The sequence below is a fragment of the Quercus robur genome, chromosome 10 (genome assembly GCF_932294415.1).
Source record: "Quercus robur chromosome 10, dhQueRobu3.1, whole genome shotgun sequence".
Lineage (NCBI taxonomy): Eukaryota > Viridiplantae > Streptophyta > Magnoliopsida > Fagales > Fagaceae > Quercus > Quercus robur.
The window spans coordinates 39,596,579-39,608,710 of NC_065543.1; the positions used below are offsets into that span (position 1 = coordinate 39,596,579).

At 33.0% G+C, this 12,132-nt stretch overlaps 1 protein-coding gene across 2 annotated transcripts; it reads right to left on the reverse strand.

The window, feature by feature from the left end:
* Positions 1-4,360: 4,360 nt before the first annotated feature.
* LOC126704398 (uncharacterized) lies at positions 4,361-10,468 on the reverse strand. Of its 2 annotated transcripts, XM_050403392.1 has the most exons (5): positions 10,327-10,468; positions 9,965-10,073; positions 7,795-8,102; positions 6,757-7,579; positions 4,361-6,577 (listed from the first exon to the last, which is right to left on the reverse strand). In XM_050403392.1, the coding sequence occupies exons 3-5, from the start codon at positions 8,041-8,043 to the stop codon at positions 4,569-4,571; spliced, it is 3,081 nt and encodes a 1,026-aa protein (XP_050259349.1). In that variant the 5' UTR covers positions 8,044-8,102; positions 9,965-10,073; positions 10,327-10,468; the 3' UTR covers positions 4,361-4,568. The 2 variants fall into 2 exon arrangements, with proteins under 2 accessions (XP_050259349.1, XP_050259350.1); XM_050403393.1 differs by lacking the exon at positions 10,327-10,468 and having other exon boundaries at positions 9,965-10,315.
* Positions 10,469-12,132: the final 1,664 nt, after the last annotated feature.

The following is a 12,132-nucleotide window of genomic DNA, read 5'->3' on the forward strand; positions in this document are numbered from 1 at the left end:
GATACTTAAAGTGTTACTTGTTAGCATTAGGTTATTTCTCATGTCAATGAAAATAAATATTGCTTTATTTTCCATTTGTTATTGATAATATAATAAAAATTTACAACAAATCAAAATTATAATGAAATCAATCTGAAACACATAAATAAATGAAATTAAAATCAGCCAAAAATATCTATTTTGTGACTTATCCCTAATACAATATCCCAATTGTATCGTTATATAGTTCAAACCAACTCTACACAGGTGGTTGATTTCAAAGCTTCCCCAAAGAGACTTTTCTTTGTCTACAAAATAGTCTATACAAAAACCACTCAATACACATATTTCTCATCTATCCCACCTTACATTCGTGGGAGGGTGTTAGAGATGTTAGGACCCAAGATGTCTAAACTTACCGTAGGTTATGTACTTGTAGAACAAGAAAACTAACATTAGGGTTAGTCTATGATTAGCCCAAAGTTCTCCCGTATATAAACCTTACTATAGATTCACTGCTATCAAAATAAACATAACGCAGCTACCAAGGGATTTCCATGGTGTGGACATAAATCACTGGGCCAAAACACATTAAATTCTTGCTTCCGCTTCTCGCTTCTCTCTATTTTAAACACCCAATCACTCATCAACTTTACCATTATTGAACACCATGTGATTTTCCTGAATCTATTATTGGGAAACAAACGTACCTTAGAGACAACTTCCTGCAAGTCATACAGAGTAATCGTGGTTCCCATATGACATAATTGGTTTTATGATTTTCTTGAGTAAAACACATGCAATTTTTTTTTTTTTTTTTTTTTTTTTAAGGAAAAAACATATGCTAACTTATTTGAGACAGAATCTCATATATTCCCTAGGTAATATGCTGTTGGCTAGCCATGATGCTTCACATTATCTTTTGAATAATTGAATGTCACACACACTACACCAACTTTAATCCTTGCCTATTCTGTCATGTTTTCAATAGCCACTTTTTCTGGCTTTATTATAAAAGATTTTTGTTTTTTTCCAGAGATGTACCAAACCTGGAAGCACATCAAGATGTATGTTAACATTAATTGCTGTGTATTTAGATATAACAAAAAAGCCTTAAGGACAATATAGCTTAGCTATAAAATTGAATACGAGATGTTGACTTGAATCAGAACTTCCCAGCATAAAATTATCTGTGCTTTATTATATAGGTCCTTCCCTATTTCTTAAAGTTCTAACTTCTAACAATTATGTATTGAATAATGGTCTGACTTGTCTGGAAAATTAAATAATGCAACAATCAGAACATAAATATATGACATGGACTTAAAAAATAAAAAATAAAAAGGCAACTGAAAATTTATAAATATATGCCAATTACATTAGCTGAAAAAACATCCTCTTCATGAGCTTACACTTCACGCTCCTTTCAACGCATAATTGATATTCTCTTTCTCTTTCAAGTTTCAACTATATCAGGCGAAAGGCATGTGGTCCAAAAATTTCACTACTTTTAGGTACCAGACTGAATTATGAATAGAGATCATACAGTGTGTACGAACACACAGGCTGAAATCATGTTTTGTAAATACGATTTCAAATGCTATGCGGCTATATGTAATTAATTGTGTGCAACAATAATTAACCTTGTAATTTATGTACTTCACCGAGTTACAAAAAGTGCATAAATTATACTGTGTACATAAATTAATTGACGAGGAATAAGAATCGAAGAGAAAGAAATCTAAATATTTACCACAATTCACCACGTGAAAAGTTGTGGTAGAAATTATTCGTGTAAATAGTTGTGGTCTTAGATGAAAAAATCTAAATATGTATGAATAATTGAAAGCAAAAACAAAATCAGTAGTTATAACAGTGATGGCATATTGTCAAGCTTAGTCAGGAGGGCATTGAAAATTAGACAGGTTGGACGTTCATCATGGATCTGGTGGTAGGTCGCTGGGTTAAGAATTAAGACTTGGACTTACATGCTTTTCATGTCACTTCTTCACTTTGCTCTCGAAATTATAAGGGAATCCAATCCACCCACCTTGATTGATAGCCCAAAAACAAGCTAATAATTTGACAATCCACCAACCTAGGTAGCATAATAATAACTCTATATATTTTACGTTAAATGAAGTGATAGCATGTTTCTCAAAAAAAAAAAAAAAAAAGAAGTGATAGCATAATAAGTCCAAGTTAGGATGTTTAAATATGACATGAAATACTGACTACCAAGAAGAAAGAAAGAAGGAAAGAAAGGAAATAAAAAAAAAAAAAAAAAATTGTGACATGACATCAATTGAGCCCCATTCTTCATTACAGTGACAGATTTAGGATTTCAAGCTAAAGGGCTGGAATAAAAAAATAATAAATAAAAAAACCTTTAAATAGACATCTATATAGTATTAACAAACAATCAACCAAGACAAATACAGTAATCATTAAGATGCAATCATTTACCAACAAAAATACAAGAATATATATTTATATATATAAAATAATATTATTTCTTAATACTGGACTGGCTAGGTTTTTAAAATTTTATTTTTGTTAAGTTTTTGGGTTGGGTAATTGCTAGTTAGGCTAGGCTTGGTTAGGCTGATAGGAGGGAAGGGGGACCTAAGGTTTTGAGAGAAGGGGGTCCAATTGCAAAAATAAAAAATATAACTAATAAAAAGAAATTTCTTAGGGCCAGGTGGACCTGGGCCCCCTTAGGTCTGTCCCTACTTCATTGACATGCTCTCATGCACAAATTACTTGAGTTTGTTAAGGTTTGGAGAAAAGTCGGAGATCAACTTTTATTTTCAAAAATGACAATTTAATACTTAAGTTTGTTAAATTTCCTTATCCTATAATAAATTTGGTTAGTAAAAATATATGACTTTATTTTTGGATGGGATTTAATTTGAAAAATATATAGTTTGACTCGATTTGTAGTGGCATGTGAATGGTTGTATGAGGAATTTGTTTAGAAGTCTTTTTTTTTTTCTTTTTTTCTTTTTTCTTTTATGAGAAACTATTTGTTTAGAAGTCAATTGTATTTTTTTAGTATAGGCCCATTGGATTTTATTTTAGGTCTTATTATAGCTAATTATATTATTAGTATTTTCTTTGATTCACTATAGTCAAAGTTCTTTTCGTAATTCAATAATTGGGCTTTGACTCAAGTCTATTTAGATTAGGATTTAAACCTATTGTCTATATAAGGATGCTATTGTATATTCTTATAGAGACTTATATAAGGAATAAAATTTCAATTAGAATTTTACAATGGCTTGGTGCTAATTCCATCCAACTTTAGGTGCTAATTACTAAAAATTATATCTTCCTTAGTGCAAATTCAAAGCAGCCTAAATATTAATTTCTAGGTTTATCTAATTTTTCTATTTTACTATTTCCTGCAAATTTCTTTGAAGAATTTTGTGCTATATATCAATTTTGGTATTAATACTACAATTATATATTAAGCTTGTTGTCCTACGTCAAATAGGTTTATGGAATATCCTCAAACTTCAAACGAGAATAATATAATTTAATCTTTTTCTTTGCATGTTAACTGTAGAACATGGAAGTATGGTTTAGTGTGCCAATCATTCCCCCCCTCAAAATCTTGGCAAGTTACATGAATTCATCTACAACTCCAGAAGTAATGACCTTCAACCATTGGCTTGAACATTGCTATGTACTAAATATTTGACTTTTTTTTGTTAAACTGCCAAATATTTGACTCTTTTTTGTTAAACTGCCAAATATTTGACTCTACAACTCCAAAAGTACTTCAAAATATTTTTCCTAGAAATTACTTGTCACACACGTCACCATAACAACCCAATACATCATTTATGGGTAATATTAATTATTTTTTAAATTTCTATATGCTTATGAGCACTCCAACAAGATTACTTACATTCCATTCATTTGCATTTTTTTTCATTCCTTTATTTTAAAACATCCAAACAAAGTTACTTAATTTTATTCAATTTCTATATTTTCCATTCTTTTCCCTGGCTTAAATACATTTCATTTCATTCCTTTATAATCATTCTATTTTATGATCATTTCATTACATTTCCTTATGAACTCCTAAACGAAGCCTAAATTAATCTAAGTGTATTTTTCCCAAAAAAAAAATTAAGGACCTTAAAGTTGCTCTTAAGGTGTTTGTGTTCACATTGATGCCTACAAGAACATCAAATTATATTCAAGATCATTTACAATTTTTGATCCAATAGAAAATAAGTATCAAGTGACATCTTAATGAGCATGTGATTTATTACATGAGGTTTTCCATTTTCAATCACAAGCAATTTCATTAACCATGTCTGATTCCCTAAAAGACAGAAAATTCATTTCACTTGTAACTAGACTACTTGAGTTATCAAGTCCATTAGGAGAGCAAATTTCATTCTTAAAAAAAGCTTAAACCTCCATATACATATAAATATCAAGGGGTCCATTTTCTTATCCACCAGTAAAGTTGTTTCATATACCATGGCTTAGAAGACATTTACAAGAAATCCGATGGTCCACAAAACACCTCACCCAAAAACCATTAAAACAAAGAGAGATAAAAATCACTCTTGCTATACTTGGCCTAAAATAAGCTGTGGGTTACTAACTGGATGCCTCTGCCCCCTACGCCGCCTAGTGATCTTTCCCCAGCCTATTAGGTTCCTCTCCTCAATGCCCTTTTCACTGTTGGCAGTTTGCTGCTTTAAGAGTGAGCCCACCGTGTTCTCTGCAACGCTGGAAGAAGGGGCACAAGACCGTCTCCTCCCCCTTGTCGACCCACTTCTACCTGCATTTCTCAAAGAACCTGTTTCCCAATGACTACCAGCAGCTTCCATTAGTCCTCCTATTGTTTGGAGATCCTCAGTCACTTCATACCTTGACAAAGAGGCAAGGCTTGGTAGAATTTCACTTTGGAAGTCCTTACGCTGCCTCCCCCTCCTTGTCCGGCCCTTCCTTGGCTGACTTTGTAATAAAATCACACCTCTTTCTTCCTCTTTTTGGACATTACACTTACAGCAGCACTCTTCCTCTTTTGTCTCGGTAAGCCTCAATGTCATGGCCTCAAAGTAATCAATTCCGTCAGGCAGAAACTCATCATCATCATGATTACTATACTTACTACTTAAAACCTTTCCAGAATCATTCTCTGGTTCACCTACCACAGAAGAAACTATCCCAGCAAACCAATGTAAGGAGTCACTTGAAGGAGCTTCAGACATCTTGCAAGTGGTCTTCTCAATACAAATTTGAACCTCTGATGATGAAATGGAAATTATAGCCTCTGCAGCAATCCTCATTAGTTCCCCTAGAAGATCTGCATCTTCCTGTCTTGATGATTGAGAAGGTGTCTCAAGTAAGGTTTCATTAGACTCTCCTCTGGGTGGGGAACACTCCTTGTTCTCTGGACTGGCAGGTGCCTGAAGATCAACTTCTGTTGAGAGAGAGTGCATTGGAGAAGACTCATCCTCATTAATACATGAGTTCAGGTCAATGTGACTTCCAAAACCTTCATGTTTTTTGTCAAGTCCATTCTCTAGGACAAGCTCACTTGCAGTAAGACATTTTCCTGAGGCAGGCACAGAGTCGCAAGTCAAGTTTACGTCAAGTACATCTTTCTGAGTATTCTCTATATATTCATCTCCATTCTGATGGGTTTCTGACTGGGAGGCATGAGAAGAACACTGATCACTTGATATATGAGGCTTTTCATAAGTGGGAAAACCAAGGATTCTTCTATTACTAGGGGAGCTGCTTGCCTCAAATTTCTTTGGATCAACATCAGGGATACATTCTGAATAAGCTTTTAAAAGGACAGATTCCACCTGGGTTGAATCTTCACTTCCTTTTTCGGGTCTCCCGTCATGTACTTGCTTCACTTTAAGCGGCACCAAACCCCCTGTTAATTCTTCAAGCTTCTCTATTCCATCTATACTCTGGATACTCTGCGAAACTTCCACATCTGAAGAACAGCAATTAGGCATAAAATTCAAGTTTATGCTCTTAGAAGACTTCATGTCCGTTGAACCCTGAACATAGTTTGAAAGGCCTTGGTGTTCAGATGTTAACTCATGGCTGTTATTGTTGTTCACATTATCAAAACTGAAGGATGGTGGGTGAACCCTAAATCTCTTGGGCTCTGATTGGTAGCTGTTGCAAAAGCTATCCTGAACAGAATGAGATATGTCTCCAGTAAGCCCAGGCCTCCCAATTGATGATTTAGAACTACCCAGTGATACAGAGGGGTTAAAACAGGGTAATGCTTGAACAGCAATGGGATTTCGCACCATGTCACGTACAGGTTTTCTACAAGATGCAGCTAGAGATGACCCAGAAATGGCCATATCAGCAAGAGGAACAAGCTCACGTGTAGTGCACATGTAAGAAGCACTGCTTGGTCCAGGTTGGCTATCATTGAGGGAACCATGATTCCTTCCAAAGCTCTCAACACTGAAAATTGTTCTTTTAGTCTGCACTTCTTGGTAACTCTTAGTTAATAAATGAAATGTTGGAGGCTGATGAGCTTGCTGAAGCTCTTCTTTTGATGATTCAGGCAACATGGATAAGTTTTCTGCAAAAAAACCTTGAGGAAAAGAATTCAAGTTAAAATGATACCAATTAATAAGAAATACTACACGTCATTATAAGAGACATACGAACTAGCTTAAAAACTCAAAGAATATCAATTGCATAGAAAAAGGCAAATTAACAATGAAATTGAAGAAGTATTAAATTAGTGCAACATTGCAAAAAGATTCTCACCAGCTTCATCACTGAAGGATGACCACTCTCGTTTTCTTTCTTTCTTTTCAGACAGTACAACATCTGAGCGAGATTCAAAATCCCATCTGGAACAGGTATTTTGGATATCTTCCTCAGAAGAAATCTGGAAGGTTGATTTTGTCCTTTGGGAAACATCAAGGCATGGGCTCTCCCTGCAACTGGTAGGGCCAACAAAATCAGATTTAGAAGCTGCTTCTTCCTCAAAATTAACAGGCTCATTTAAGTCAGCCAGAGCTGTGGATTTCTTCAATACTGAAGTGGAGGCTTCCTCACAAAAAACATCCTTAAGTTCATTACTGCCATGAAATGGATTTACATCACCATTGCACACAACCTGAGTAATTCCTTTTGAAGTATAATTTGACAGATCAAGCACTTTAGGAACCTTTCCATCTTCCAATGATTCCTCTTCTTCACTGTCAACGTACACATAAGCTGGAAGTTGAAGATCCAATACTTTTTTCCCAATTTTCTTGCACTTGGATTCCAATAGCTCAAAGTCTTTTAAACAATCTTCAGTTTGAGCAGGATCAGGACATGCTTGAGTGCTCTTTCCTTGAATAGAACTCAAAGGAAATTGGACATTTTCAGCACCTGAAACTGATAATCCACCACAAGTAGGGTTTACCCAAGGCAAGCTAGGGGCATGACATGTCTTTTGAGCATATTCACTTGAGACGTGAGACAGAACAGAATTTGACTTTGATGTCTCCAACCTTAGTTCAGGTGTATACAATTCATTCCTTCTCATTTCATCCATCAATGCCCTCTGTCTACTGTAAAGGCGATGAAGCTCATGGATCTGGACACAGAAACATTTTGAACAAACAAGTGTTTAAAAACCATAAATAGGAACTAAAAACTATCAAGGATTAAATGACTAGTATGACATGCCAAAGGAATGCAATTGTGATCCATATGGATGATTCAAGGAACAATGGTTTTTTTAAAATCAGAAAAATGATACCTATGATTATTTCTATTTCTATTAACACCAAAAGTAGAGATAAAACTTGCCTGATCCCTAAATATGGTTTCATGCTTGAGCATCATCTGCTTTAATTCTTCCTTGTGGTACCCCAAAAGCGGATCAAGAGGAAAAGATGACAAAACACCATTGTAGAAGGGTCCACGATCAAACATTTTATCCATATTGTTTATGGGCCATGTGCTGCTATTAGCCTCCATATTAAGATTTATTCTGGAGCAATATCCTGGGAAATTGCCATTATACTGCATATTTGCTCCCATTCCCAGCAGTGCCATAAACAATAGAACAGAAGTGTATTTAAAAATGAAGTACAACTTCAGTTAGAAAAAGCAACCTGCAATAGAACAAATTAAGGTAGTTGGTTAACTTGATTTGCATAAAGAATACAGGAATACCCAACTGAAACCTTTCTTCATTCTCTCTTTTTTTATGTTTGAAAAAAAAAATACTAGACTCAAGTGAATTTGTAAACTTATGTCTTCATTTATACATCACTAGCACCAAAAAAATAAACAGAAGGGAAAAGTAAGGAAAAGAAATGAAATCTAGATTTAATTCAACCATTTAAATATTGTTGATCAAGATAATAAGAAGATGAACGGGGATAAAAGAATCTGCAGATTTAATTTATCCATTTAAGTAATGTTTCTATAAAAATGTTCCCTAATACTGGCTATCTGTACAGATATTCTCAAAGTTCCAAACAAACCTCATAGGTAATTAGAAAATAGAATGATCCCTAAACTCATCTTCATATTCCACTTAATTGAACAAATATTGTATCATGTACAACCCTGATATAGTTAACCTGCTTTATAAATCAAAGTATCTTGCACCTCCAACATATCCTCAATTCAGAATAAAGTAGCATGATATTACAACTAATGAAGTCCATTTCTCTTAGCACTATAAGCACTCATAAGTTACAACCTAATCACTCACAAAGCTGCACTAAGATGATGAAAATCCTAATATTTGAGCAATGAATTTCCTTTTCTCTAGGCTTTTCATGCGAGTTGTACAAATAAGAAGAGAAAATAGAACTCCTTGATTAGCATAGGCTCAATTTAAAAGTTCTACATCACAGGATAGAGTTCACAGCCAAAAGTTTGACCACATTGTCAAAAAAAGAAAAAGAATCTAAAGAATTTTCTTACAAGCATCCCCTAAGCACAAATGATCTAGAGCAAACCCTCCAAGTGATGCTAATACCACTAGAGAAGCAATCTACAGGTTGCACGAATTTAAGTAGATATCATATTACCAAGTAATTGCTTAATGCCATGAAATATCTTCATACAAACATAAAACTCATCAAAAGATAGGTTTCATTAAAAATAGCAAAAAATTAGCATAGAAAAGTTCCTACATTTCACAGCCGTTCGACTACAAGAATTCAGAATGGATAGCCAAATCAGAATAGTTTGATATTAGACTAAACTTGACACAGCAAGCAATGCAGATTGAGAGGGAAGAATAAAAATTTCTCAATTCTCATCTAAGAAGACTCAAGTCCATATCACAACCCCTGATAATTCAACATATTCATCAGGAGTAGAAACTAGGGCCACACATCATCAAGCCCTCAGAATAATCTTGGTACGACGAAATGTACTTGAAATTTGAAAACCATCCAATGCAAACAGAATCAGAAGCTCCACAAATTAAAGAAAAAATTGCATAATACAATGGGCAAAAAGCTAATACTAATATCCAAAATCAAACAGTGTAGGACTAGGTGATATGGTCTCCACCCCCAGAATCAAATAAAGCACCATTCAAAACTGTTTATTTGGATTTTTTTTTCATGTACTAAAAGAGTGGAGTCAGTGCAGGAAAATCACTTATGAATATTAATCAAATATTATAACAGACAAGAATTCCAATGGAATACAAATCCAAACAATTCCAGAGATTATTAAATAGGAAAGGTAAAGTATATTAACTAATAAAAATCAATCCCCTTCAACAGAGTTCCATTTAAGCAATACTAAAATTAATAATGAGTTCAAGGAAACAAAGTTAATTGCACAACCCAATTGTCAAAACCATCAAAATACCACAATCCATTTTTTTTCTTTTTTTCTTTTTTTAAGAACAGTCCATGATCAAACAAAAAGAAAAAATCTTCAACAAACCCATTGGAAAAAAAAAATGATCTTGAAGCATAAAATCAGTTAAAATCTTAAAACTTACCTTAGAAAAAAGTGAAAAAAAACAATTCTCTGCCATCTCATCTTAAAAAATCCATCATTGGGTTCACTCATTCCACAAGTCATAACTTAGCTCTGCAGCACAAAAAAAGCTAGCAAAACCAAAAGAAACCCATTAATCAGGAAGCAAAGAAAAAAAAAACAGCAACCCAAAAGAGCTTAAGAATCCAAAAAGATTTAATAATAAAAGGGTGTCATTCAATTGGCCATGAAAAGCTACATAAAAATGGGGATTTGGATCTACTGGGCCATTCTCTGTAGGAAGATTTAGAGAGAGACAGAGAGACAGAGAGAGAAGGAGAGAAATCCCAGATAAGAAAATCCACAGAAACAAACGAAACTTACATGAGAAGGGACATGGAAGTTGTCAACACCCTTCTTTTTCATCCCCTTCTCATTTATGTTTTGTTTTTTGGATTTTTCAGGCACACTGTGTGTGTGAGTAAATTGAGGTATGCGACTAGGCTCTAGATTCTATCTATCACTTTTGTTTCTGGTACCCAATTAAAAATCATTTAAAATATTTTATTTTGTAAAACATAAAATATTAATATTAATAATAAATATATTAATTATGAGAAAATTAAAATTAAACTTAGATATAAAGAAATGTTAAGGATATATCCATTTCTACACCCAAATTCATGCATCGCTTCTATGTCAACTCTTTGTTGAATTTTAATATTTTCACATAGTCTATCCCATGAATTGAAATGCAAAGTTGACACATAAGCAGGGTTTAATTTTCTTTTTTTTAAAGAAATAAACACACACAAGGGAGAGGGAAAGAGGTTCTAACACAAAACACCATAACTCCACTCAAAAGGCATGATAATTTTTAAAGGAGGGTGGAGCAAGTTAAGCAAGGTGTGAAATTGGATGTAAAAATATGTGTCCCTAACATTTCTCTTAAGATAATTTCGCGTATACTTTAATAGTGTACTCATTGGTCTAAAACTCGATGTAAATCCAGAAATTTTAGGTTGAATCCATTCCGGTTTAAGTAAATGATGTATTTGGAATATATCATAAATAAACAGTGAAATAATCTAATAAAAAATTGATACACCACTTTCTTATATAAAAATAAATAAAATAAGACAACGTTACAATACAGAGTCCAAATCTTATGTTCCACTTTTCCTATTCCACTCTATACTTTACCAATAAAAACTTACCACGTGTTCACCTAATTAATTAAATACTATCATTATTGACTTATTAATACTACAGTTATTAATTAATAGTAGTATTTAATTAATTAGGTGAACACGTGGCAAGTTTTTATTGATGAAGTATAGAATAGAACAAAAAAAGTGAGACAGAAAATTTAGACTCATACAATACACGCCAATTTAGACATAAAAACAATCTCATTCCTTAAACAATTTTAATATCTAGTTCAATTGAATTTTAGTAATATTTTATTACTATAATAATGCTCTGTTTTTTTTTTTTTTTTTAATAATAAAAACATTAATAGACAAATACTATAGTAGTCAGCAATGGGGCCCTTGTACGAGTTTCACACAATCAAGCAAAGCATGCTGATTTTGTGAATTTCCATTTTCAATACCTTAGAATTACATAATTGACCCTATAATTTTGAGTTTTATAACTTTTATTTCAGAAATAAGTAGTGGACAATTTGGGCATTATCTGAGAATTTCCTTTTTTCAATAAACAAAAAGAAAAGAAGTAAAAGAACTAATAAAAGCGACGTATCTTGTTGTCAGCATTAAATGGAAGGTGACCTATTCTAATCACCTCATTAATGAGTAACCTTAAAACTTATCAATATTGATTAAATGATTCTTCACTCTTTCTTTAACAAATTATAATTGAAAGCATTGCTGGCTAGTCAATTCAATAATTTCTATTCAGCAAAAATAAAATAAAATTAAATCTCACCATTCTAAATTATCGCATCAAATTTTGGTCAGCATCCCATTTTTTTTAGTAAATATTACTAAATAATAAAGGGAAAAAAAAGGTTAAAGGACATTGTTTTAGTAAATATTTATAGAAAATTTTATGGAAAAAAAAATTGACCTTTTTTTTTTACATATTTTTATATTTTCCATGAAAATAATATTAAATTTTTTAAAAAATTGTCTATTACCAAATGTCCTAAAGAGACACACGTTAATA